Consider the following 27,623-nt stretch of genomic DNA (forward strand, 5'->3'; position numbering starts at 1 on the left):
GACGGGGACACCCGAGCCCGCCTTCCCAGGGTACTGACGAGTGACGACGAAAGACACGCCTGTCGCCACTCGATTCCGAGGGAGCGTCCAACAGGCGTACACCAGACACCAGCCAAAGAAAACGGCCAGTAAGGGTCTCAGTACACGGAAAAAACTGGCGGCGAGACAGGGTTGAACCCACTCCGGGAGATGAAGGATCCAACACAGACCGTCCCACAAGAACTGTGACGGCCGTGGAAAAACAAACTCACCATCGGAAAGAGAGGCGTAAACGAGCCGAGAAAAACCTGGCGAGAAGCCCGGACGGGGGCAAAAGAGCAAACAGAGCATACAGAGTCGACACTGAACAGACGCCGCCCAACTGTGCACACAGCAGTCCTCCCTCCCCTCCCTCCACCTTCCGACCGGAGACACCGCCGGGTCGGGGGGTGGCACGGTCCGCCCAACTGACACACACGACACACGGACACTAGTCACGTGCACAAGGACCATGGTGGGTGACGTCAGCGACGACAGATGCCCGTCAACAAAGACGGACGAAAAAACGGCCGGCGGCCGGTGTCTGGTGTACCGGCGGCCGGCGGCCGGTGTCTGCTGCGCCGGCCGCCGGCACCACGTGGCTGTTCGCCAGCCGACGCCCCTTTGTCCGCGCCATCGGTCATTAATCACGCGCGTTCCCACATCTCGTCGGCAACAGGGGGCTCATTAAATCGGCCGACGGCCCCACGTCGGCCGGTCGGAGATCGGTTCGTTCGACGGAGCGGGGAGCCGGGCACCCCACCCTGAACGACCCAGGGCGCGCCGGAGCTGTTCCCGCCATCTGCGCGCTTCCCGGCGCGCCCACCAGGCGGCGCGCCGGTCGGCCGGCTGACGTCACGTCCCAAACAGGTCGGCCGCAGCGCCAGCCATGTTTATCAATTATTTTGTAGCGTGTGATTACGTGAGCTGAGCGGCGGCCAGAGCCCGCCCGCAGCGCCGCCGGCGGCTGGCGTTCAATTCCGGCGCACCGCACCAGAGCGTGACGCGGCGGTGACAGCGGCGGCGCGCGTGAAGACGGCCGCGCCGCCGGGCGTGACGCGTAACGCGGCCGTGACGGCTTCGGTGGTGGGCCGGCGCCGTGACCGGCCGCGCAGACACGCCGTGAGAGCGACTAATGAGACGTGCCGGGTGTCCCGGCGGCGACACGGAGCGGGGTCCAACGCTCGGCGCCGACCGAGACGTCAGGCTGAGGCCGCAGCCGCTGGACTGGCTACTGGCTAGACAGGTCAACAGGCTGACCAGTGACTAGGCCCCGATTCAAACCTACACTGCGCAGAAACGCGACGAGACTGCGCATAGTGGCGTTTTCCCACCCACGTTCAGGCTGAAAGCTTGGGACATCCCCTCCGCCACCTTGAGCCAGCGCCTTGCCAAGCGCCCCAGGGAACTTTTCTGCCGGCGAAACGAGCTCACCGGGGACTCGTTCATCACCCTGCCATTGAGCCCAAACATTCGCGGCGGCTCGGGTTTCTCTCACACCCTTCCAGTTCCACAGACGCCACCAGCAGAGGAACAGGATGCTAGGGGCAGAGTCGTTTAGCAGAGTCTGGTCGACGGCTCAGGCTGGTAACGCCCCATTCCACCCTTGCCTGACGTGCCGGATGTGAACGTTCATGTAGCCGTTCCTGCTTCATCTGAAGAGGTAATCAACCCGACGAATTATCCTCAATCTTCTTGCAGTTGCGCTGGCATTTGAGTCCCAGAGCATAGTGCTAAGTATTTCGTCCTTCGTTGATGCCTTTCTGCAGCCGTATGCTATGTAAAAGAGATACAAAAAGGAGCTTAAGGAGTTACCAAAACCACTTTCTTTTCTCATCCATTGGTCCTGAGCCCGTATGAATCTTCGCTCGAGCCAAAATGGTAAAGGCAATACGCTAGCCAAGCCAATATCACCAGTCCAGAGCCATGTCCTTTCCCAGAGCTGTCTTGGGTCACTTTCCCAGAATCCCTCCTGGTCTCAGCTGTCCATTGACATGGACCATCCCAAGTCCCGGGGGCGGTGGCTCGATCCACTTCCAAAGCCATCGCGTGTTCCCATCTAACGCGTGACCGAGAGTCTAACAAGACCCGGCGGCCGGCGGCGGCCCATCCTGCCTTTGTTTCCCGGCTCGGTGACCGTTTTCGTGTCGCCTTCTGACGGCCGACAGATGAGGGCGACATTCCGTGGGCGCAGCCGCCCGGCGGGACCATTCAGGGCGGCCTATCCGTCCCGTCGATCCCTCTCTCGATGGTGGCCGTCCGGGATATCAGTCGGAGATCGCGCGACGATGTCCTCGCGCGGACGGTCCAGTCATTTCTCTCCATCTCAGCCGGGCTGAGTCAGCATGAGGCATCATGTGGGTAGAGAGGGCAAAGTGGACGAGTCTAGTGACCAAGGACGGAACCTCGGCGCCGACCCAAGCTGTGGTCGGAGCGATGTCGGAAAGGGTCACCACTCACCACTCCGAAAGCTTTGTAAGGCTGTCGGGCGCACTGGAGGGAAGTAGCGATGACTCCGCACGGGAAACAAGGTCCGGCAGCCGCACGGCTAACGACAGGGTGGCCGGCCAGCGCACGGAGGGAGGTCCAGCGGGCCAGCGGGCGTGACTCTCCGCCACGGTCCGTGTGACGCTCCGTGACGGGCCGCGTGACGCTCCGTGACGGGCGCAGCGGAGCGTGACCACGCTGACGGCCGACCTTGGCTCGCCGCCCCCAGCGGCAAATTCGTGTAAATGATCACTTGATTAGGGCTTCTCGTCACGCGAATGAGCGAGGCTCGCTGCTCCTCCGGCCGCCGCGGTGAGAGCATGGGAGGGGAGCTGGAGCGGCACCATGCTCGAGTTACTTCGACACATGCTTCCCCTTCCCGCACCACTTCCAGCGGGGTCCCCGCCTTCCCACTCAGCTGACACCTGGTCTGTTTTCCGGGACATAAAGTGCCACCCTCGCGCCACCCCTCACCGACACCGGAGACGAGGACCTTCGCCCCACCGGGTCGGTCCCTTCCCGTCCCCAGAACCAGCTCCTCCCCCTGTAGTGGCGTCTTCCTTCCCTGAACCGCGTCTGGCGCCGGATGCCCTGCGCTGCCTCTCCGTCCCGACCGCGGGGTCCGCCACATTCCAACACCAGCGGCCTCAAACACCGGGGGAGCCGCCCGCCGCCATTCACGGTCCCGGGAAGAGTCGCGCGGACGGCTGGGCATCTGGAAGGCCTGGGGTCCCCTGCGTTGAGAGCACAGCAGACGGTGGGGAAGGGAGACGCTGATGGATCTGGGAAGGTTTACAAAGGGGAGGGCGACGGGCGGAGCAGGGAGGTCCCCAAGTAAAGAGAGAAGTCGCGAAACAGGAGAACAAGAGGGGACCAGAGGGGAAACCAACGGCAAAAGACGTGAGCTGTCAGACGCAAAGGGCGAGCCCCGTCGGGTGAGGGTGACGGGTCCCTTTCCGCTCCTCCATGGCCCCTCCCCTCGACCTCCGCCAGCCGGTCCGGCGCCGGCGCTCGGCCTGCCACAATGAAAGAGCTCCACCACACCGCTCCGGCACGGCGCGCCGGTGGCCGGAGACGGCGTTTTTGCTGAGCCACAGGTGTGCTATCAGGCGAATCCCCTGCGACGCCTGCCCATTGTCCGGTGCGACGCCACGGCCACCGCGGGCAAAAAGCAGCGCGGTTTTTCGGTGGGGCGCAGCGGGGCGGCCGACCGTATCGGTGGCACTAATCTACTTAGCGGTCTTCAGACGCGTCGTAGACGTGCACAGACGAATAGACGGGCGGACGGATCAGTTCGGGAGGAGGAGAGATGGGCACTGGGCAGCGAGTTAGGCAGGAAGACATTGATGTAGCTTTACACCGGATAAATAAGAAAGAAAAGATGAGTGAAGGAGATGATGCAGGGAAGAGTAGCAAGGGATAGTATTTGTTACAAAGTAAGGGATATTCTGTTGAAATGACACGATGAAAAGAAGAGAAATAAAGAAATGAAAAAGTAGCGAGGTAAGTATCGCGGCCTGTGAGTTGGGCGGAAGGATGGATGTTCTTGTAAAACAAGAAGGTACTTAACTTCTGTTGAAGAGTCCCGAGCCTCCATTCCAGAAGCTATAAATAAAAGAGGCACGGGTTCAACAAGGCAGTGACATTGTGGCAGCTCACAGCAGCTTCAGTTTTCCTAGCTCCCAACAACAGACTGTGTCCGTCACGCGCCTGCGCCTTGTGGCGAGAATAGAACATGGCTGTCATCAGTCAACCGTCTCTGAGTGACAGCCAGTGACAGGCGATGACAGATGACTCGATTTCCTACCGAGCGTCACCCGTCACGGCCCGCCCGTCACAGTCACCGGTATGACGCCTCTATACAAAGCCCCTGATAGCATCCATCAGACTCGTGACGGCCGGGAGCAGTCGGCTCACCGGCCGGTGCAGGGCACCAGCAGTTCGTGACCACGTGCCGGCGCACTTCGTGGCACACCGTGACAGTCCCCGCGCCAAAAAGGCGCGACACTGAACGGTCCACCACGTTCGGCGGACGCTCGCACAAAAGGCCATCGACTTCTGTGACAGCACGACAATCGGAGGCAATTCGCCCCACACACGACTGGCTCGGTCCTCGCCACTCGGGGCTGGAGAAGGGTCGGCGAACTTCACCAGCTCTACTTCAGGAATCTAGTTATCTGGTCGACTGTTTTCAACAGTACAGACTGGTTGGACAGCTCAAGTATCCATGCGTTCACTTTTCTTGCCTCTTTGTTTCTGTCCCTGTTTTTGCTCGGATCTACTTGCACGCGTAGTCATTCTCTTTTTGTCCTCTCACTTTTTGTTTCGAACACAGCCGTTGACGTAAGCCATATTAATCGGATTTGTTGTGGGTGGGTTGTAATCCTTTTGCAGCCACAGCAAGGCATGACTCAGGGTCATGCCACAGTGGACAGAGCCGTAGGTAAGCGCAGCAGTGGAGAAAAAAAAAACCCGCACCACACAATTAGAAATCATTCTTAAAATTATCATGAAGCGCATTGTCATCTTACTTAATAAATTATAAGTTGTCATCATCGCTGTGTCATGCCTTATGTGTCTTAAAGCGCCGGAACGGCGCCGCGTATCGACGTGAAATTTACTGGGCGCAAACTTTGGGTGGGGCGGACCATCGTATCAAAAGATGGGCGCAATCGGACCAGGGGTGCGCCGTCGGCACGTGCAAAAGGGCGCTTCCATAGGGATAACACGGGGCTGGCTGACATGCCGATCGGACGAAAATTGGGCCTGCAGCGCTCCTTTCTCGAGCTTATTACTCGGCGAAACGAGGTGGCAGAGACATGCGGTTGCCACCAATGGATAGAGGAGATATGGAACTAGCGTATTGACATGGTTTCATAGTATAGCACGCGTCACGTGCCAGGCAATACCTCCGGTTGTGAAAAAATGACCGATTTCGTGCATTACGGGAAGAAAATCGGTGCCGCTGGAAAACAGTTTGACGGAATGAAATCGGTGTGGTACCACTTTGCAGGTAAATGTACGTGCAATCAGAGGAAAGGAAATAAAAAGTGATGATCCGTACCATTTCCTTAATAATGAAAGATTTATTTGAAAATTTAATTCGCGTGGAGCGCGGTGTCCTTTACAACATCAAAACGTATTGAAAAAGCTTATAAATGGTTATGAAACCTACATATTCGGAAAGAGCATTCTTTTCTGACCAATATCCACCCAAAATATTATCAAAAAGTCAATAAACTTTTCTGAAAATGACTCAAGCATACGACCCTGTTTTGTTAACGTTACAGGTATTTTTCGACGAAATCCGATCGGTGGCTTATGGCCGGCAGGTCATTTAACTTTTGACAATAGCTATCAAACCATGGGCTGCAATGCACCACCCGCAAAGGGGAATTCCAAACACTGAAAATAAACGCCTACCAGTAAACAGCACATGATTGTACTAGGAATAACTCAGCTACTATTGGGCCGATTGCGCTGAAATTTGGACTGTGGGTGGATGGGGCGCTAACCTGAAGATGCATGGTCATTTGTAACAGGTAGGGTGGATCGATTGCACGTGCGCACGTGAGGGGTCCGCTTCTACATCTAGAGAACGGCTGGGCCGATTTCGCTCAAATTTTGTTCACTGTTGGGGACAATTTAGAAAGGTGGCTGGCACAAGTCATCTGGAGTCTCAGCTAGCACGTGCGCACGTGCAGCGGGCCAGTTTTATATTCTTACTTATATACCTACATGCCTACCATACAGCTAAATGAGGTAAGTAAACAAACTTAACCCTACTGGCATAAACATACAAGTTTTAACAACCAAACTAATAATCCCCTTAAACATATATCTCGAATCTATACAGTTATCGCGTAAACCTGTATTCTAGGCCGGCCGGCCGTGGTCACGCTTTTGCGAGGCTTATATCTCAGCAACCACTTGACCGATTTACATGCGGTAATTTTTGTAGTGTAGCTTCATTCTTTCTACCAAGTATTAGACTATTCCCGATGTACGTGGGTGACCACTTATGCACGTGCCACGTGCAAAACGAAGAGGTGCTGGTTTTGCAACAATTCCAATATCTCGGTAACTACTGGGCCGATTGCGCTGAAAGTTGGCATGTAGTCTTACTTAATAATGTGTCTCAATGCTTCTAAATCCTCTGCCGCTCATTCTCCGTCACTATCCACCCTAATCTGTGTTTTCATTTAAGAGTAGCGAACCAACTTTCAACACGGCATTACCGTACAGTATGCACTCAGGCGGCTATAACCGCCAGAAGCGACATTGCGGTACAGTATGCAATCAGGCGGTGATACGGCAGACGCGGCACTGCGGCACAGCGTCCATTCAGGCGCTTGATGCTCCTGCCATCTAGCGAGTAAAAAGGAATGTTTGGGCGGCTATGCGAGCTGCACTTATTGGGTAGGTATGCGCACTCGATTACCTACCTGGCAATCTTCAAGAGAACAACCTTTCACCATTTAAAGCATTAATAATATCCATGATATTGAAGAAACGAATGTGATAGAATACAATTAGAGTAGTTTACAGCGCTCATGTTAAGAACGTAGGTATGTTATGTTACGACTTACTGGTGGTTATAGGAATGCACTAGAGTAAGGTGGGCATAGAGCCTATGAGTAGGGTATGGGTAGGGGTGTATGTAGGGTATAGGTAGGGTAGGATATGTATATGGGTAAAATAGCGCTTTTTTGCGGCGTTCCCGATTGGCGGCGGGTGGGCGTGTGATGCGGGCGATTTTCATTTTTTGTGGCGTTTGCGGCTGGCGGCTGGCAGGCGGGCGATGCGGGCGATTTTCACTTTTTTGTGGCGTTTGCGGTTGGCGGCGGGGAGGCGGGCGCACGATGCGGGCGGTTTTAATTTTTTTCGAGGTGTTTGCGGTTGGCGGCGGTCGGGCGGGCGGTTTTCATTTTTGCGGCGTTTGTGGTTAGCGGCGGGCGGGCGTGCGATGCGGGCGGTTTTTATTTTTTGCGGCGTTTGTTGTTGGCGGCGTGCGGGCGTGCGATGCGGGCGGTTTTTGCTTTTTTGCGGCGTTCCCGATTGGCGGCGGTTGGGCGTGTGATGCGGGCGATTTTCATTTTTTTGTGGCGCTTGCGGCTGGCGGCTGGCGGGCGGGCGATGCGGGCGATTTTCACTTTTTGTGGCGTCTGCGGTTGGCGGCGGGCGGGCGGGCGCACGATGCGGGCGGTTTTCATTTTTTTTCGAGGCGTTTGCGGTTGGCAGCGGTCGGGCGGGCGGTTTTCATTTTTGCGGCGTTTGTGGTTGGCGGCGGCCGGGCGTGCGATGCGGGCGGTTTTTATTTTTTGCGGCGTTTGTGGTTGGCGGCGAGCGGGCGTGCGATGCGGGCGGTTTTTATTTTTTTGCGGCGTTTGCGGTTGGCGGCGGGCGGGCGCGCGATGCGGGCGGTTTTTATTTTTTGCGGCGTTTGCGGTGTTGTTTGCGGTTGGAGGCGGTCGTTTTTTATTTTTGCGGCGTTTGCGGTTGGCGGCGGGCGGGCGTGTTTTTTTAATGATTCCGTGTCCAAACTTTGGGATCCGTAGTGCTCCTCGAAAAACCATACCTACCTACTATACAATTAAATAAAGTATATATCAAACTCAACCCCACTTATATAAACATACAAGTTTTGACAACCCAACTAATGGCCCCATCAACAGTATCTATCCAAACGTACAGTTATCGCGTAAACCTGTATTCTAGTTTAATCCTTATAGACGAATTCTGAAATGTCATTCCAAACAAAACAAATCTGGTTCGCTTTCATGAATGAAATGACTAGCACAAATCGTGCTGTCAACATTCGCTCAGACCCGGTCAAAAGCAGCAATGTGTTGAATTTGACCATATCTTCTCAGCGACCATAAACTACAACCTCAATCAACAGTCAGCATCAAACAGCGGAAACTTAGAAACCGGCCTTCACATTTGCGCCGCCAGAATCTACATCGATAAATCTACAGCGGCACTACACCGCCCAACGCGGAAGAACTTTGTTCCCCTTCCGCTCGGGTGGGCTCGGGGCCGGAGCGGCCGTGCCGGGCTCGACGGGACTTGTTGCGGTGTCGGCATTGATCGGGGTCGGCCGAAAGGTCAGAGGTGAAGTCGGCCCGCCGCTAGGGCGACCGCCGGCACCACTCGACAAAGCAGCCTCGTGACCCGCCGCCACCAGCGGGATCTCCCGGGACTTCCTGACTAGGCGTCAGTGGGCGAGACGGGATGGGATATCGCTTCTGGAGGATGGTAGGTCACACTCGTGAGAGCTCTCGCGCGATTGCTCGGCTGTGCTGGCGATGATTAGTTGGACGAGGACTCGCTAAGAGCAAGATATGATGAAGTGGAAACTGAAGCAGGATGTTTGCGAAGAACAAATATTGACCACTCATCGTCTTGCGCCCAGGGCTGACTTGAGCAGCAAAACTTTTTCCCATTTTCTTGAAATTGTATCCAGATAAAAAAAAAAACACGAGGCAAACAAGTTTGAAAGATCATCACACTAAACGTTATTGCAGCAAACTTGTCTGAAAATGCATTCACCCAGATCCCTTCTTCGTCAGCACCAATCAGCATCGGTCGGGAAGACAAGCAACCTATAAAACAATGATGACTACCACCAGTCCCGCTTTTCATCCCACTAGGTCACCAACACCCAAACCCCCGCCACCTTCCAGCTACTGCTATGGGCAAAGATCCGTCATTCTGGACCACCCTCCCGCTCGGGGCCCGAACCCACCCAGTTCCCTTGACCCTCAACACCAGCTCAACATCCCCAGTCCCAAGCCCAATTTCCCTGACTCAAACCACCTTTCCTAGGCCCAAACCAGGCTCCCCAAACCCAAACCAACCCCCGAGGACCCAAGCCCAGTTTCTCCAGGCCCAAACCACCTTCACAGAGACCCAGACCCACCTGTCGTTCCTCCTCCTGTGCCAGCGCCGCCATCCTCTTGGCGGCCATCTCGGCCTCATGTCGCACAAACTCGGGCTTCATCAGCGGGTGTGTGGCGAAGCCGGGCAGCGAGGCGCTGCTCACGGCTGACTGCAGGAGTCCCGCCGAGGCCAGGCTGGTGGGCGGCAGGCCCGGCATCCCCGGCAGGCCGTGCGGCGGCACTGGCAGCGAGGGCGCGTGCGGGTTCAGCGCCTGCTGCGCGTGCATCTGTTGCTGTGGACAGAGAGGCGAAGGGGGAGGGTGAGAAGACGGCACGACGTTGCTTGCTGGTGATGGATGATGATTTCGCGCTTTGATGATCGGGTTCAACGGTGCAACAATCGCAAATCATGCAGCACTCTTGAGAGAGATGTCAAGCAGAAGTGACGACTGTAATAAGCGGTAACAGATGACACATTGTGAGAAGGAAAAGGAACAACGCAGTGAACCAAGGTGTGACAGGGACAGAAAGAGTCCGGGTGCGGACTAAGTGGACTTGATGAAGGGGCGGTCGCGAGAGCGCATTACAACACGACGATAATAGTTATAATAATTGGGAATTTCCCGCGCCACAACTACGTGACTTAATGACAACGCCCTGGGACGGGCAACAGTCATGGAACTTGATGGAAGAGGTACACGAAATCAGATGACGTTGCAAACATCATTGGACGTAATCAACTGCAACAGACCTTTCCGACAGACACCTTCGAATCTACAGTCCACAGCACCCTCGAATGCCAGCGCTCTGCTATATCCGGCAACGCCTAATCCGACTTCGGTGGTTTTGCACACAACGCAAACCAGCGCACATTCACGTCATTAGCCACACACGCACATCATCAAACATCATCCACCTCCGCACGTCATCAGCCGCCTGCAGTCCAGGTATGGAGCCGGGTAACTCCAGCTGGAACGGCCACAGTGCCAACGTGCGCGGGAGCTGGCGGGACTGCCAAGGGGCCGCGGTAGCTGACGTCTGAGGCCGCTCGGAGCGCGGCCAAAGACCACACCGGATACGCGGCGTTGTGCGCACACAGGAGATCGCTGACAGAACGCAGCACCGCTCTGCTGACGACCCCGGCCAGCCGGATGAGCGCACAACGCGCCACTGATAAATGCAAGGCAGCTGGCGCGGATGCTGCAGAGCCACAGATTGCATACGCCAGAAACGTGAATGGAGCCAAGGAAATGTGAATGAGGTACGTTCATCTGACAGTCGACTGGTAGCATACAATGAGTTCCTTGTTACCGATGTCTCTTGACTGCTCGGATATTTCAAGTATCACAGTGCAGATTACCCTAGTCTCAAGAGTAACAGCATCATCACTCATCCCTCCTCTAGGAATCCTGCCTTCTGGGGAAAACGGCTGGCCTATAACCAGAAGAATGACTAACTGCGATTTAATGTACTGGACGCTAGGATATCTCGCCCAATCGGATCTCAGCCGAACACGTCACATCATGTATTCCTCGCTGTCTTGTCTGGGACAGGGGAGAACCTGGACGTCCCTACACGAGGAGATGCCTATCTCCAGAAACACGAGATTCCAGTCCGGCGCTCCACATCTGAACAAAACCGGTGCGGCCAGCGCGGAAGAGCACCATCATCGCCTTGAATGTTATTTCAAGGCCGAGCGAAACCCTATCTGGTGTCTGATCGCACCCAATTCACACCACGTGAGCGCCTGTGAAGGCACTCCGACCCACTCCATTCCTCGAAGAGCCCGGGCGCTGTTACGTAGTTTAGTTCGTGACCGGCAAGTCGACGATCTGATTCAATCCTCGTAAGTAACTGCAAGCCGCCGCAAGCCGACAGAGATAACAGTGAAGAGGAAGACAGTTAGCACCAATAATGATTATCATTAGCTCACCGCCCCTCAAGGGCGGGAGGTACAAAGCGCGGACCTCATCGTACCTTTCCCACACCGTCAGATCAGCCTTCATTGCTCCAATACTCGCCATCGGCAGACATTTGACAGGCAGCTGCTAGGAAAACCGATACAATCTTGAGACGCCAGAACGCGCCGCAATTGCCACCGCCCTCGTAACCTCTGCGCCATAAGCGTCGCGATCGCAGCCGCATGCCGTCGTCGTTGGCCAGCGACAGGGAAAATGTCGATAATTAACATACGTTTCAACTGATAACCTGGTTTCGGCTCAGCCGGCGGCTGCTCGAGCGGTGCTGGGCCATTACGGGGCGGTTTACGACGCGGCGCGGCGCCGTAATCGCCGCTTATCTGGCCGCGACCAGCAGCGGCGGCGCGGCGGCTAATTCGGAGTGGCAGCGGCGGCGCAGCGCTGGATGTGCCGGCGTTATCGGTACGTATCGCCGGTGGTCGGGGCGCGGCCACACCCACCCGGGACAGGTCAATTGATGACCTGTCAGGCGAGGGGGAGGGGTGGGGAGGGCGGGCACAGCCAGACACATGCAGCCCGGCAGTGTGTACTTCTTTGGACAGCGCTACAGCGTTTGACATCAAGGCAAAGGAATGGCTCTAGGTTGCCGTGATGTTTGAACAGTTTTATGGGCTCTAGCGACACCACCTGCTAGCTCTGTTGTTAAACGTGTACTAACGAGCTTTGCAGTCTGCACGGCATCGTAACTTTGTTGTCGCCCGACTAGCAACATGCTCGTTGAGCTGCTATCCCTATGTTTCTCCCTCGGATCAGGCTAGCTCGTGTACCGCGCGCAACAATTTGTTCCGATCGATTTGCTTGACGCTAACCATTTACAAGCGCCGCTCCAAATGTCCGTGAATCACTTCAGACCCAATAATCCGTGACCACCAAGGACACCGAGGTATCAGGGGAGCGCAGAGCAGAGGGGGTAGAGCAGGGAGGAGAGGGGGAGGGAGGCGGCTCCGTCACGCTCTCAGTCACCAGCAGCCGCCCCAACAGTAGCAGATGCAAATCGGGCCGGCGTCCCTGGGGCCCTCATCATCCATCTAAACAGCGCGGCCCGCCAGCCGTCCCCCAGCTCATTGTTTCCGCTCGGCACGTCACCAGGAGGGGAGAGGGAGAGGGGGAGAGAGGAGGGGAGGCCACCCGATTGGTGGCCTTTAGTGAGAATGGTGCCGCCGCTGACAGGCAGTGCCGGAACCGACCGAACGGCCGACACTCGCCAGCCATTTGAATTGAGCACACATTGTTTATTTATCTAAACGGCCTGCGGTGTGCTGGACAGATCAACGCTTTTCCAATCATATCAACACGGATAAAGAGATGCCTAAGGCCTGTGGATGAACATTGTTCGCAGTCATAGAGGAAGAGGACAAACGAAGTCACAACTTACCAACTATTTGCCGGTGTGTTTTACACCTCCCATGACATCTCCCCTCCCCAAACACCCTCAACCACCCCACATAACCCTGTGACAGTCCGGACCGGTCGGCTCCGTCCACTTACGCCGATGATCTGGTCTCATACACCCCACATAACCCTATGATAGCCCGGACCGACCAATTCCGTCCACTTACGCCGATGATCTGGTCTCATACACCCCACACAACCCTGTGATAGCCCGGGCCGGTCGGCTCCGTCCACTTACGCCGATGATCTGGTTGAGTTCGGCCATGGTGACCTGCTTGGCCCGCTCCACCGCCGAGGCCACCTGCTGCTGATGGTCCTGGGACAGGAACGGGATCACCTGGGCCAGGATGGCGTTCAGCCGCTTGCAGATCTCCGTCTGAGGGAACAGAGACGGACAACGTCACACAGGGCAAACGTTACTGACGGGCAACATCGCAGACGGCTAACGTAAGAAAGGAAAACGTTACGAGGGCAAACGTGGCGAAGGGAAGTTACAAGGGCGAACGTCAAGAACCCAAATGTCACAGACAGGAGCAATCACGAGCTCCGGCGTCTGGGGCGCCCTTGCGCTGGGCTTTGGGCGCCCTGGAGCCGGGCTTTGGGCGCCCTGGAGCTGGGCGTCGGGCGCACCGGACCCGCGACAGCTGTGACGCCCCAGGCACCGAGCCTGCCCTCTCGGCAAGGTGGGTGTGTCAGGCCGGAGCTAATCGCCTCAGTCATTATTTCATTGGTAACTAACAGCCGCTTACTCGGACACGCTCGACGGTAAATAATTAAGTGGGCGGGTCGCTCGACAGACGACATGCATTATTGATACGGACAGGGCTACTGCACGCTGTAAAAGCTGCATACGGAGTCAATCCTCTCTGCAACTCACTGCATAATCTACGACTTCGCGGCGAGGTATTCACGACCACACGGGATAACCATTTCATCCTCATATGCTGCAGAAAAAGGAGCGGGGAGCCGTCCGAATGGTACGCTGAGCGCAGCATCCATCATAGCGCACTCAATGCCAACATACCTCGTATCTATGCAGGCCGCTGTCGAGCTCGCATGAGCTGACGCGCGTGCCGGTCATGCAAATTGGATCGACAACCGATCGACGATCGAGTTTCACCAAATAAAAACGGCCGTGATATCGATCACGGTGATGGGTTTTTCCGCCGCCGCTCCCTCCGCTGTGATGAAGTGGATCATGGGCTGGAGCGTTCCGAGGGGAGCGGGCCTGTCGAGGGGGAGGGGCAGGGGGGGGGGGCGGAAGGACGAGCCGCCGCCGCTCTGGTGCGTCTGTTGACCGCGCCGTCGGCTCGTGTTTGAGATAAATATTGACTGGACGCCGCCGGACGGTCGCGCGGGCGCGCCGCCCGTTTGCGCGCGACACACAGCGCGCCAGCGGTTTGCGCGCGACACACAGAGCGCGCCAGCACTCACCTGTTTGTGCATCTCGACGTTCAGGCCATAAGACATCTCGTAGTACTGAAACGGGCCGACAGATGGGGTTAGTGAACTGTGACACCGGCCATTTGTATTCGGGCGGCGTCCCGCGTCAGCACGGCTTTACGTCGTCGAGGAAACTGCTCTGGCACATCCAAACGTGAAAGTTTCGCACCGTCTCAGATAAGTGCTAGCGCCCACACGGAACTCGGTGTACGCGTGGCCTGTAGAAAAGTTTATTTTTAACCAAAACACAAATAAAAGGCGTCTGATGGCAAACAACTCACCATGACATAATGCCGCTGCATTTCCGTCTTCTCATTGGCCAGTTTTTCACATTCCAGCTTCAGCCTGCCGGGAACAATGATCAATTCAAAACAGGCGACTCATCGCGAGCCGCATTGACTCAGCAGACTACTCGCTATTCATTTTCAGCGAGTAAGATCAATGATCATGTAACTCTCAGCCACATGTACAGCCCTCTGCAAACTGCGTGGTAGGTATTCTTTTTTCGACAAGAACGAGAATAATGCGAATACTATGCTATCGGTCATTCGCAAATCGTAACAGGAAGACACGCGAGACTCCGCACCTTAGATTGGCATCATCACTGTATTCATTTTCCTTCTAGCTCGGCAACAAAATCCAAAAGTTATATTTGCCCCCAAAACAAACTTTTGCATTTTGTTGCCACACAAGGCGTATACTTTGTTTAGTGATACATCTAATCGAAGGAGTGGAGCATGGCGCATATATTTGCAGTGAGTTCTGACCGACTGATAGCATAGCCTCTGAGTTATTATCGGTTTTGTCGAAAAAAGAATACCTACCACACAGTCTGCTGAGGGCTGTACATACCTACAATGGACAGTGGATAGTGACCAGAACAAACGAGAAAGCCAAGCCACCGACACTACACACGAATCGACATCAAAAACCACGTGTTTGCATAACAAGAACTTCACACAATTTGGCGATTTTCGTGACAATTTTAGGTGCTGCGGCTGATTTAAGCACCATACGCACCTAACAAGCGCTACAGCCACGCCAGACTTAAGAAAATCAAACGACCCTAATTAGAAACCTTTCACTACCTCAGCCACTCCTCCCATTTCCCATGCCCAGCGTTCATAGGCTAATCGAACCCGTCTCCCACACACGCAGGAACCCGTCATTAGAGCCGCTCACCCCAGGAGTTGCCCATAGTCCCAGGAGTTACCCGCCAGTCCCAGGAGTTGGACATAGTCCCAGGAGTTACCCGCCAGTCCCAGGAGTTGTCCGTGGTCCCAGGAGTTATCCGTAGTCCCAGGAGTTGCCCGTAGTCCCAGGAGTTACCCGCCCGTCCTCAGGATTACCTACCCGTCATCCACAGGAGTGGGGCTGCCTGTCAGTCCCCGCCAGGAGTTACCCATAGTCCCAGTTGTCCGTAGTCCCAGGAGTTGCTCGCCCGTCCTCCTCAGGAGTTGTCCATTCGCCCCTGGAGTTACCCGCAGTTCCAGGACCTAGCCGCGCCCTAGCAGTTTTCCGCGCTAGGAGTTAGATAGGAGTTGTCTGCCCCGTCTACCCCGTTATTGCCCGTTCGCCCAGGAGCTGCCCACAGTCGGCCACACCACCCGAAATTCCGCAGCCCCAAGAGTTGCCCGCCACCTCCCCAACGCCCTTCTCAGGAGTTGCCCTCCACTTACCCCGAGAATTGCCCGCTCAACATCCCGGCCGTTTCCCGCCCACCGCCCTGGGTTTATCCGCCGTGGGACCGGTACTTACGCGTGGTACTGTGTCTGCAGAAAGTTGAACTCTTCCTTGATGCGGTCACATGTGTCGGATATGGTAAACTTGAGCTGGCTGGGCGGCTGGGGTGGCCCGCCCTGCGAACAGGGGCCACGTCGGACGCCGCCACTCAACACTCGACACTCGGCCGTCCACACTCCACACTCCACTGGACACTCAGAGGATCCACATCCCACAGCACTTCACCCCACTGCACTGGGTAATGTGGTTTCACCGCAGCGTGGCTGGTCAATAGAATACACGCACAGCGGTAGCATGACCGGAATCGGGGGTTAGCACTGGCATCACAAAATCTGGATAAAGTGGTTATCACAATCCCAAATACATCGGAAAAATCGTTCTGAGAAATATTATTCCTAACTGAAATACGCTCTAACGACCAGTAGGTACGGTTCGTCGACCGTTTGAAAACCGACGCCAAACGGAAACGGAAGCAGGGCCCAGCTGTTCCCACGGGCCCCAGAGCCATTCTCAGCGAGTTTGTGACTTACCGTTCCCGGAGGTCGAGGCGTCGCGTACATATCCACCGAGTTCCTCAGCACCTGTGAGTCGCACTCTCACTATCGCGCACTCGGGGCGCACCGTCACACGGAGCGACAGCGCACCGCACCACTCACCACGGCGTCGCTCGCAAGACTGGCGCTCCGTGCGCATTCCGGGCAACAGCTGACGGCCCGCCGCCGCTCGACCAATCAGCGCGCGCGGCGCCGGCCGTACCCCACGTGGGGCTACGACACACGGTATTTTTACATCTGGAAAGCGGCTTAGCACGGCGCTGTCGTGTCTGAGCGTTCCGAACTCTCAGCAGGAGGCCAACATGATCTGACAACCGACTACTTGTCCGTGGAGGGCAAATCAATTAATGACCGTTCGAACAGACTAACATGTACAGTAGGTCTACTAAAAAAGTCCCCCGCTCCAGAGGCGGCCGGCCGGCCGAACCCCCGGATTCCAGCCCCGACTCTATTGCGCAGGCCGCGGCAGCGACACGGGTCAGGTCGCGGCGCCCGGCGAGTGGGTCAGTTGGCGGCGGCCGGCCGTGGAGTGAGGACGCCGTGTGTGGGGCGCAGAGATGCCGCACTGCAGAGGAGGGGAAGATGATGACTCTGCACGATGCCGGAAATGATGCCTTTGTGATCTAAATTAGCAGTGCATATCCTCCTGCAAAAAACCTGCAGTGCATATCCTCCCTTGCCCCATTCCTATTTTATCATAATCCTTCAATAATCTGTAATGGCCATTCAGCGCAAGCAAGCAAACAAAACAATCCGTTTAGCGGCGACATCATCTCGGATAAAAAGCGACAGTGATGATTAGAATAGACTTAGCGCGAAGGCAAATCAAGGGGTATAACTATATGTATCAAATACCGAGTATTTATTCTCTTCCCATCTAGCGAATTAAGATTGGGGATCTTGTCCAACAAATCAGCGGCCGTTCTTGACACAGAATAATGCTTTGTTTTCGGTCACATCATTATCTGCAATAATTCGAAGCGAGGTTTAACCCTCGCCGGCCGAGAAGAAGGGGTGGATGCCGCCACCATGCATTCTTTTTGCGGTAGCTCAAAGCACGCTGATGATAGAAGGCTGACATTTCACATGCCTTACATTTCATTTAAGCCGGATCACTTGACATCAACCACGTTTTCAGGTCAGGTCACTTAACTATGAGGTCTTAGGTAAACCTCTGCACGGTTGTCAGTTATAAAATGATGCAATCCGCAATGCACTTAGTGTCGTATAAGCATAATGGGGAATTATGGAAACTGTTAATTTGGCGTCGGAAATGATCTGAAACTATACCTCAAGCACATGAAATCGTGACTTCATACATTCTTGGCAAGGTCTAATGCTTCACTTTTGCATTGTTCAGTGTTCACCTTGCATGACGTCATTTATGACGTCACTAGGGTCATAGGAGTGTTTCGTCAATAGCTCCAGATCAAAATGAGCTAGCCAGTCGGGACAGCCATCAATGGACTTTGCAAGACTTGCCGAATCAAATGTTATGCAACATGTCCTCCTTTCAACAGCTTCGTGACCTGCGTTGCCCTAACATGACATTGACCTGAGGTAAACATCCTAAATTGCTTCACCTAAACAAAAAAAGCATATAAATCGACGAGTCTGAGAACAGAAACACGATGTATCGAAATGACGATAATGCGTTTAGTTATTTACCCAGAACTGATCAAATGCCTTGGGGCCCTTGACCTGCCCTAAGAGGTCACTGATATTTTAAAATGGGGTGCCAGTCGCTGCGTCACGTAACGACACAAGCGCTAGTCGTTTTTTTCCGCGAGGCTCTAGCAGCTAACTCAATTATAGGAGCTAAACATGGGGTCGGGGAATCGCTCCCTTCTCACTCACTATTTGGCCGGGGTAGTGTTTGCAATTATTGTTAAAATCTAGCATTTTAAGATTTCAAATGACCCATTTTTCCCCGCTCAAGTCTTTCAATTCAAGGTCATAACATCAGGTTACGTCAAGTGACCTTACCTCAAGGAAAGTTCCTGTGCTCATCATATCTAAATACACCGACCAACCGATCGCTTCAGAACTTTCAGCGATTTTAATGGGCAACAGTATATGTATTTTAAACGTTTACTTTGCAAGTTTGACATTGTTGACAGAAAGGTCGGGTCAATTTTGAGATCGCTCAACTCTCAAGTCAATGGGAGAAAATTGAACAGCGCTTTTTTGGACGGAACGCATAATAAACACTCTGAAAACATGGGGTGCTTGATGAGATAAAATACTGAATGAGAAAATTGTTTGTTTTGTTAGGGGCCATCTTTTTCGGTCTGAAAAGGCCCTTGCAAAGCTATGACATAACTATGCTGTGGTGTAGTAATTGGGTTGTGAGTGCCAGCGACAGTGATCTGCGGAAGCGAGACTGTTCCCGTGGGACGATTGCCCTGTCAGGACGGTCCAGCCGCCTTCCAAACGAAGAGGATTATGTGTCCTGGAATGGATCCGACATCAACTACAGGTTGGCTGGTGGGGTGACCTCCAGTCCAGAGAGGGAAGCATGAAGACTAGGGGCGATGCGGATTTGGTTTTTCCTGAGGATAGCGAGGACGGAAGGAATCTAGCACCCTTGAACCTTCCTTATACTGAGTGTATCTCAGGCTGTTAATCTCCTAAGTGTTTTTCTCGACATCGTCAAGGTGTCATTAAAAAAATATGAAATTCGGGAGGATAAATTAATATAGAAATTGTGGCCGACAGAACATTATCAGTTGCGTTCAACATACTCGCAAGCATGTTCACACACCCAGCTTACATATGAGCCATGTAATAATTATTTTTGATAGACATGCTTAAGTTATGAAATCATCTGAAGTCTTTGTTAAGTTCCACGATACGGATCTAATATCCTGCTATGCATTATGACCATTTCTGGTCAGGTCATGTCTTTGAACATAGGCCAAATTTTTCAAATGACCTTTAACCCTCGCCGGCACAGGGCGGGGGGTTGATGCAGCCCCCTAAGGTTTTTCGCGAATAACTCGCGTAAAAAACGGCCGATCGCAACGAAACTTTCAGTACCCTCGCATTGATCAATTTTACACCTACCCTGAAAATTTCATGACCCTGACCCAAATGACCTTTGACCTGTGACCTCTTTTCCGAGACAATGTTTGGCCGGAAACGCGATTCGGCGTATGTCGGCTCGCATTAGCCGCGCGTTTGCAAGCTTTTCGTGGTTTCAAACGTTCAAACATGTGATTTGATGATAAGCGTTTAGGAAGGCCTTTAAATTAAATATTCATATGCTTTAAATTAAGAATAAAGTTAAAATTGAAAAAAATGATATATAGCCCATTTTTAGCTTTGTATTCTGATGAAGAGCTGTGCTCGAAATTATTAATAAACAAGTGTTTTGATCTAACTTTTTCAAACTACGAGGGTAAGGTCATTAATCATTAATCAAAATGCTTTAATATGATCCTCGCACAAGCACTGAGAAACTTAAAATGTTTCGAGGCTAGTTTTTGGAGCTGAATTCGAATTTAGCAACCATTTGAACATTTACGAAGTAGTTTTGGTGCCTTCGTAACATGTTACGAAGCTGTCAGAGGCGGTTGACACGTATTACGAATACCCGTCACAACCCCTACCGGTTGACCTGACCTGACCTGACCCGACCTGGTCTAAATGCTTAAAGACATCATCTGTGATCCAAACTAACACGATATTCGTGATTAGCACCCCGGAAAACCACATAGCAGCCACACTTTACTTGTGCCGTCGAAGGACGCAAAATGGCCTGTGCCGGCGAGGGTTAAAGATCAGCTTTTGATTCATTCGAAGCGTTTGATAAGAGGAACACGAGGCTGGTAAAATTAATTTCATGCAAGTTTTAAGCTAAAAACTTTAAAGTGTTTGTAGAAAAGCAATTGTTTTTCTCATAATACCGATGGTGGCAGTTGTTTTTATTTACATGCTAAGCCGTTGACCCTAATTAAATCTGACAATATTATTCAGATTTCAGACATAGCGGTAAACGAGCTGATTGTTGTGTTAGGTTAGGCTCTTTCGGTCGATTTCAGAGTGGGAAGGATGATAGGAATTAGGGGGAGACAGGGGGCCTGGGCGGGAGTCCTGGACTTCATGCTCCACTGGGGCCGAGCCCATCACGTGGGTTGGATTGCCCTGACACATGGATAGCCCTGGGCGGTGTTTCACGGCCCCGCGCTGCAGCACGCTGCGCTGCGCTGCTGCATTGTTGCGGCGGTTGATATGAATTCGGCTCCACGCTAGCGTTGCGAGTCATAGGCGCGAGAGCCGGGGGGGGGGGGGCAGTGGGGACAGCTTGCCCCCCCCCCCAACTCTGGGGCCGTGGGGGCGGTGCCCCCACAGCTTTGAGACGGAATACCACACTTTTTTGGAAATGTTTTCTTTTTTGTTGAAAAAAGCCGAGGGATGAAAAATAAGTGGCCTAAAACCGGTGAGAAAACTAGATTTGGGGGGACCCTAGGTTGATCTCTATTATGGTGTGCCCCCAGTCGGAAAGAAGTTCCCGCGCCCCTGTTGCGAGCTTCCGAGTCTGTTGATGTTTCCATGGAAATTGGAAAACCAATGCGCGCAACGCACCCTGTCTAAGCAAAATTTTACCATCGATGACCTCTAGTGACATGACCTCTGTTATGACCCGATCCAAAGTTGGCTGAAGTATTTTTTCTTCTTTTTGCTATTTTTGACGCTACTTCGAATATCACTTAAATGCCCAAAGCTGAGTTAAAAGAATGATGCTCAATCCCCATTTCCACTCCAACAGGGCGTGAGAGTCTAGGCATTCCTGTGGGGCACGGGCTAACAATGACTATCTCATAATCATTGTGGCCATGAACAGTCTGTCTTAAAAGTACCGCGCAAAGTGACGGTGGATCCATCGAGCCTGACGGAGAAAGGGCCTGCTTTAATTTGAAAGTCACCGACCAACTGACCTAGGGAATGGACGAGGATGTCAATTGCTTCGGTGACCCAAATTTAGCAGGCCCTTCCTCATTCAGGCTCGATGGATCCACCGTCACTTTGCGCGGTACTTTTAAGACAGACTGAACATCTACTGCCATTCTTTAACACCGGTTTCGCTGCGCTGAGCGGTGGCCGTCCCGTTTGTTGGATTCTACAGCTGGCTGTTGGAAAGCGTTACCGGCCGCCCGTCCACCGCCCGCGGGCCGGACCGAGCGGTCCCGCTGACCCTACCTGACCTGAGCCCGGCGCGATATGGGACAGGCAGACGGGGGTTCGGCTCAGCGAAGGCAGCGCCCTCTGGTGCTGGGGACTTTTTTAATAGACCTACTGTACGACTGGTAGCCAAGTCGAGGGACTTTTTTCGCCGGCGCAGCCACTAGAAACGCCTCCAACATGTTGGGCAATAGCGAGGGGGGGGGGGGTGAGCGGCCAACCGAACAGCCGGCACAGACAAGTGATAACAATTAACAACCGCCCTGCCTGTTCAATGCCAGCAATGCTTGAGTGAGCATACATGAAGCCAAGGGTCCGTCGTGTGATGACTTGTGTAGCTTCCCAGCACAGCATAGGTAGGTGCACATTGATAATTATTTATTTGCTGCTGATGCTGAGTCAGTTTGCGGATTAATTGGTGCCGTTTCCTTGTCGCTATCTTGACAACTCTTCTCACCACTTGGCAAAGGGCGCCTTTTGCGATCGAGGGCGGGCTGAGTCTGCCACCAAGTCCCAGCTTATTTTGCCTCAGGCAGATGTGCTACTGGCTGCTGCTGGTGTCCAGCTGCTGACAGACCAGCTTCTGGCTCATGCCACCATGCCACCAACACGTAGCCTTACCAGGGTTGTATACCAATCAAGTCGATTGAATTGATTGATTTGTTTCAACGCGTATTTTGAGTTGATTGGATTGAGTCGATTGACTTTTCGAGATGACTGGTTGACTGACTCGTTTGACTTTAGCGACTGGTTGACTGATTTGATTCCTGAAAATTAGTGACTCGTATGATTGAGTCGATTGGAAGGAAAGTTCAAATAACTTTTAGTTGACGAAAAATAATGACACCAATTGATGACATCAAAGATCACAAAACTACACTGAAAACTGCTTGTCATCACAACTGCAATATGGGGTAGATGGCCAAATAAAGAACAGGGCCTAAACATGAACAGCCAACTTTGACTTTCAACTGCAATAACGGCACCAATCCTGGTGATAGAACCTGGCGATGCACCTACCTACCTTTCTGCACTCAGCAGGAAACATTTTTTTTTTAATCGAGATGATAAAGTGCAAGGCCCTATATACTAATAAAGTGTGATTAATTAATAATTCACATCTCCACATCTCCTCAGCAGAAACAACCCACTGAACTCTATAAATATCTGAAACCCCTACAAAAATAACTGAAACAAAAGCGCCGTTTTCGTCTCGCTATTTTCGTTTACGTGCCTAATTAATAGCTAATTTGCTGCATTGTTTAATTTGCAGCAGAACGTTTGTTGATCCTTTTCTCCTGAGAGCCTAAGCATAACATATTTAATATATTTCATTTTCCTTGAAATTTTTACCGAATATTATTAAGTGGTTTTATTTCAAATAAAATAATAACTAAAAACGAAATTGGTGTTGTACAACCGATTTATTTTATGATGATCTACCATACTACATGATAATCAATGACGTCATCTTACCAAAAAATCAAAAGACGTAGAATAAGGATTTATAAAAGCTTAGCATACTTATTGGCAAAACGTTTTCATGCAGTCGCACCGTGCCGTTTTCGGGTTTTAATTTTCCTCGTTCCCACTTCCTTTGTCCTTAACTTATACTGTGGTTCCAGAGTCGTGGAGTCCTCTCCATTTCCTTTTAAATATATTTTTAATCCTCATCCCTATCCCCCAGTCCTAACAGTTTCAAATTGTATTGCAATAAAATTCAAACACAAATGTTTTGAATTCTTCACATAGGTACCTAACAATGCCACGTCCAGAGTCGTGGACCGCTAAATACTTCAAATATCTTCCTTCCCAATCTGACAACATCCCACGTCTCAAATGCACATTGTGTGGAAAGATTTTTCAGGCTGCCCGTCAGTCTCTGTCTAACCAAAACCGTCACATACAGGTAAGATATTTATTTCTATTTCCCTATGGTTAATATGTTATTGATGCATATATATAATCCATTGAAATAGACATGGTGTAGGGTAAATGGCCAAATCACGAACACTGCCAAAATCCGAGCAGCTAACTTTCAACTGCAATAGGTATCTGATATTTAGTGTAAATGGAGTTGGAATATGGCCAAAATTAAATTGACAACTTTTAGGTGAAAGGTGGTGATTTGGGTTAAGGGGCGAGTCAACTACTGGGTTATTTTGCACCCATTAAATGAAACTTCTGCTCCAATTCTACCCATTGAACCTCAATATCATGATCCACCTGTCCATCACAAGGTATCCTTCCTTATTACATAGAAACTTTGAATGGCATGGCAATTTATAATTTTAATTGACAATATTTTTTTATGTTTCTTCTGTAGGTAGGTAGGTAGGTAGGTACACCAGACTGCTATGGACACTTTTCCAAGTTGGTGGGGCAAAAAACCTAATGTATGTCTTGGTTTGAGTCGTTTGATTGAGTTGATTGATTCCTTTCATTGTCGCGTTTGAGTCGATTGAATCAATTCCCGAAAACTGCTCTGACTTGATTGATTTGATTGGTTTCCCAAATTTGTCGTGATTGAATTGATTGCTATTGACTGAGTCGTATACAACCCTGAGCCTTACTTCAAAACGAGAAACTGTACTCTCTTCTCTTCACTACCTAATTAGACAAAAACTATAAAATGAACCCGTCGGCGACTCGACTCTTACTTAGAGCAAGAGTCATTTCGCAAGGTCAGGTCACTGCTGAGTTGAGAGCAGATCCCAGTGGTATGCATTCATCCAACTTTCCAGCTTCTAGCATTAAAAAAGAGACTGTGCGAGGCGCGAGCAGATATGGCGAAAAAATAGATGTCCGTATAATTTCAGTACACCCTGTTGGTGCATTATAAAGTCTGAGAGCCTGCTTAGCTTGTCCCCATTTGCCTCCGGATGTTTCACTAGTCCGACCATCTCAGTACAGTAGCAAATGCAATATTCATTTGGCCTTATCAGGGTCGTATATCGCCTACAACTGCCCGAGCCACAATGCATGTCGCCAGTAAACTCTGATACGGTGCTGTCGCGCTGGTGTATACGAGATAGTTACTGCTGGGCTCTATATTACAGGCAGAGGTATTGTGGTATATGTAGCCCAGCAGGCAGATGATTATCAGCTGATAAATTGTACCTGCTAGGCCAGATACAACTGAGGTCACTTTAGGGTACAGTGCTGTGGACGAGTTAGCAACACCACGCTCTAGTACTTCATGACATGAATATATCCTGAGCTGAAAAATAAATAAGGGAAATAGACGATGAAGACACGAGTGACGGGTGTTTTAATGTGGCAAGTGAGTTGAAATTTGACACGGTGCGTCAAGATGGGTAATAGGCATGCGACGTTTAAAGATACGTTGGTACGGAGGCTAGTCTCGGGAACTTTGCACTCGTTCTTTTCGTAATTGGTTGTGCAGCTCTTTCTGAAAAATCAACGGCTTCACACAGTGCTAAGAATAGGAAATGATAAGGTATTTTATTACTTCTCTTATCTTAAAAATAAGTTTTTTTTTCTAAGTTCCGTACCATGTGCTGGGTTAAAAAACCACTGAAGATAAATTCGCAAAACTTGAAATAAACAGTAATAGCTTGTAATGTCTAATGTCTTAGAAATGCCTAAGCATTGGAACTAAACTTCTTTTATCCGTAGGCGTCATTCTGAGATGTATTTAATTGTTCGAGTAAGGATAGACATGGAAACTCTGCAACTATGTAGACGTAAGATGCTCTACATTCACTATGGATATTCCCTTAGATACCAATCACATTTAACCCGCGCCCAGATGGGGTCTGCCGAGCAACGCGGTCTGATGGGGGGGGGGGCATTTTGGCCCCCCCCCTCAGATCTCGAGAACCACGCAACATAGCGACAAGCGGTAAACGGTGTTGGATAGCCCCAACGGAGAACTACCTTGTGACCCAATTTCATTGACCTCGGTCAAACCGATGACGTCACAGGTCAGGTCAAAGGTCGAATTTTCACCGTTTACAGGCATTTCAAGAAATGCGTTGTAAAATCGTGTAAAATGCATTTCAATGAAAATCATCGATGGGGAAATGTTCTTCAAACACATATTTTGCTATTTGAGGTCACTGATACCAGGTCAGGTCACAGAGGTCAGGTCACTGGGGGGTCACAATATGAAAGTGTCGTGTGATACATGTTTTATGGTCCATTTTACATGACAAATGCGATTATGTGGGTCAGACAGACTTAAGGGCCAGCTTAGGTCACGTTTTGGTCAAGGTCAGGTCAAGGTCAGGTCAAGGTCAGGTCAAATTAGGTCAAATTTCAAAGTTGATATTTTTGCATAAACTGGGTATCGATTCGATGCAGCTCGTCACGGGGAGTTCAATGGTGGTCTCCGTTTTGCGCTACGAGGTCTAGAATTGCTAAAAATTGAGTTCAAAAATTTGACGTCATCAATTTTTAACAGTTTTTTCGCTATAACTTGGCCAAAAAAAGAGGTATCGATCTAAAATTTGGTATGTGTATCGAAGAGCGCAGGGACTATCACATATATTCCGGTTTTTTTCGAAATTCGAAAATTTTTTGGAAATTTTTTGAGTTTTTCTAAAAAATCAATTTTTTTGATTTTTGGGGGTCAAAATCCCAAAATTTCGAAAATCCGAGATAGCGGTTTTGTAGCGCCGTCTTTTGTCTACACAACCACATAAAGAACTTTAAAATTGCTTGTTAACTGTAGAATTGGTGAGCGTTTCAAGATGTCATGTTTTTTGCTCATTTTTACTCGAACATGACCTCAGTTTGACCTCAATAACTCCTGACCTGAGGTGACCTGTGATTTGAAATTTTGTGTGAAGGTGTCAAATTGATGTCCGGTAAGGTACCCAAAATTTGGCGGCGCTGCGCGCCGCCGTTTTCTCGCTATTTAAGAAAAACCACAGGGGGGGGCCAAAATGGCCCCCCCCCCATCAGGGCGCGGGTTAATGCTGCCTATCCCTTTTTAAGTTCAGGTCAGCATGTGTCAATTTATGTTCATGCCTCATATCATTGGCACTTCGCTACTTCTGCTGTCCATGCATTGTACTGCAGTCTGCTTTCTGCGGCGTATTAAATTCTGGTGAAATCACAGTGTTGCTGTTCCATCACAAGCAAAAACATAATTGAAAAAAAAATCCTTAATGAGTTCCTGTATAGTTGAGAATGTGAATTGTTCTCTGGAATTTTCAGGAGACATTGCACGACACGAGTGTTGTGTGAAGACGGTTGCATAAAACCATATATCCTGTTACAAACATATGCATGATCAAGCAAAGTAACGATTCACGTCTTGCATACACGCCGCAGACGTCTGAAACCATTTTAAGCACACTTGTACGGTAATTAAGCCATTTTTGTGGAGCTAATGTATTTTCCAGAAGAAACGGGTTCTAAGCATGAAGCGTTTATTAGGATGAAAATGATTCTTGAGTATGTTAGGTGAAATTGAAGTCAGGCACCAGATCATATTGAACGCACAGAAAACTAAATAATGTTTTATTTTGACAGAATTGGAAGCAGTAACAAGGTGAGGTCGGCAGGCATTGAAGTCTCAATGACGCCTGTATCTCGAGTCACTCCGTCAATGTGCTTCCACGAGTCACGACAAAGCACATATCCCTCCCGATTTGTGTTATCTATGACATCACTGATGCATACCTATGTTATGCAAAGGTACTCGTACTGCACTCTAGTGCAGCGGTGGCGCCTTTTCAAACGCTAGTCCGATGTGCCTGTTAACTAATACTATCTTCGCATCACATTTACTTTTTACCATGGGCTTATGCCTAAGTTTCATATTCATCGGTGCTATCAATAAAACGTTTCCACTAAACCTTTCCATTTTTCTAAATCATAAACAGTGGAGACAGACTGGCCCAGCCTAGAATAATGCAATTATCCCATTCCACTACAAGACTAAAACAATGCCGGAATGCATTTATCCAGTA

General features: G+C 51.1%; 1 protein-coding gene across 8 annotated transcripts in view; it reads right to left on the minus strand.

Annotated features, from left to right (window-relative positions):
* The window catches only part of LOC122394560 (protein groucho-like), a 115,639-nt gene that overhangs the window by 37,993 nt on the left and 50,023 nt on the right, over positions 1 to 27,623 (minus strand). For 4 of the 8 annotated variants that reach the window (XM_043391520.1, XM_043391519.1, XM_043391521.1 and 1 more), the window contains exons 2-6: positions 15,959 to 16,059; positions 14,482 to 14,545; positions 14,192 to 14,236; positions 12,996 to 13,133; positions 9,428 to 9,679 (exon numbers count right to left, since the gene is read on the minus strand). In XM_043391520.1, coding sequence (XP_043247455.1) covers positions 9,428 to 9,679; positions 12,996 to 13,133; positions 14,192 to 14,236; positions 14,482 to 14,545; positions 15,959 to 16,059 — 600 coding nt within the window. Of the gene's footprint in view, positions 1 to 9,427; positions 9,680 to 12,995; positions 13,134 to 14,191; positions 14,237 to 14,481; positions 14,546 to 15,958; positions 16,060 to 16,473; positions 17,029 to 27,623 lie in introns of those variants that run through there. The other 4 variants (XM_043391526.1, XM_043391524.1, XM_043391525.1 and 1 more) reach the window with 3 other exon arrangements.

This window comes from Amphibalanus amphitrite, unplaced genomic scaffold, assembly GCF_019059575.1.
Source record: "Amphibalanus amphitrite isolate SeventyFive unplaced genomic scaffold, NRLGWU_Aamphi_draft 000599F_arrow, whole genome shotgun sequence".
Classification (NCBI taxonomy): domain Eukaryota; kingdom Metazoa; phylum Arthropoda; class Thecostraca; order Balanomorpha; family Balanidae; genus Amphibalanus; species Amphibalanus amphitrite.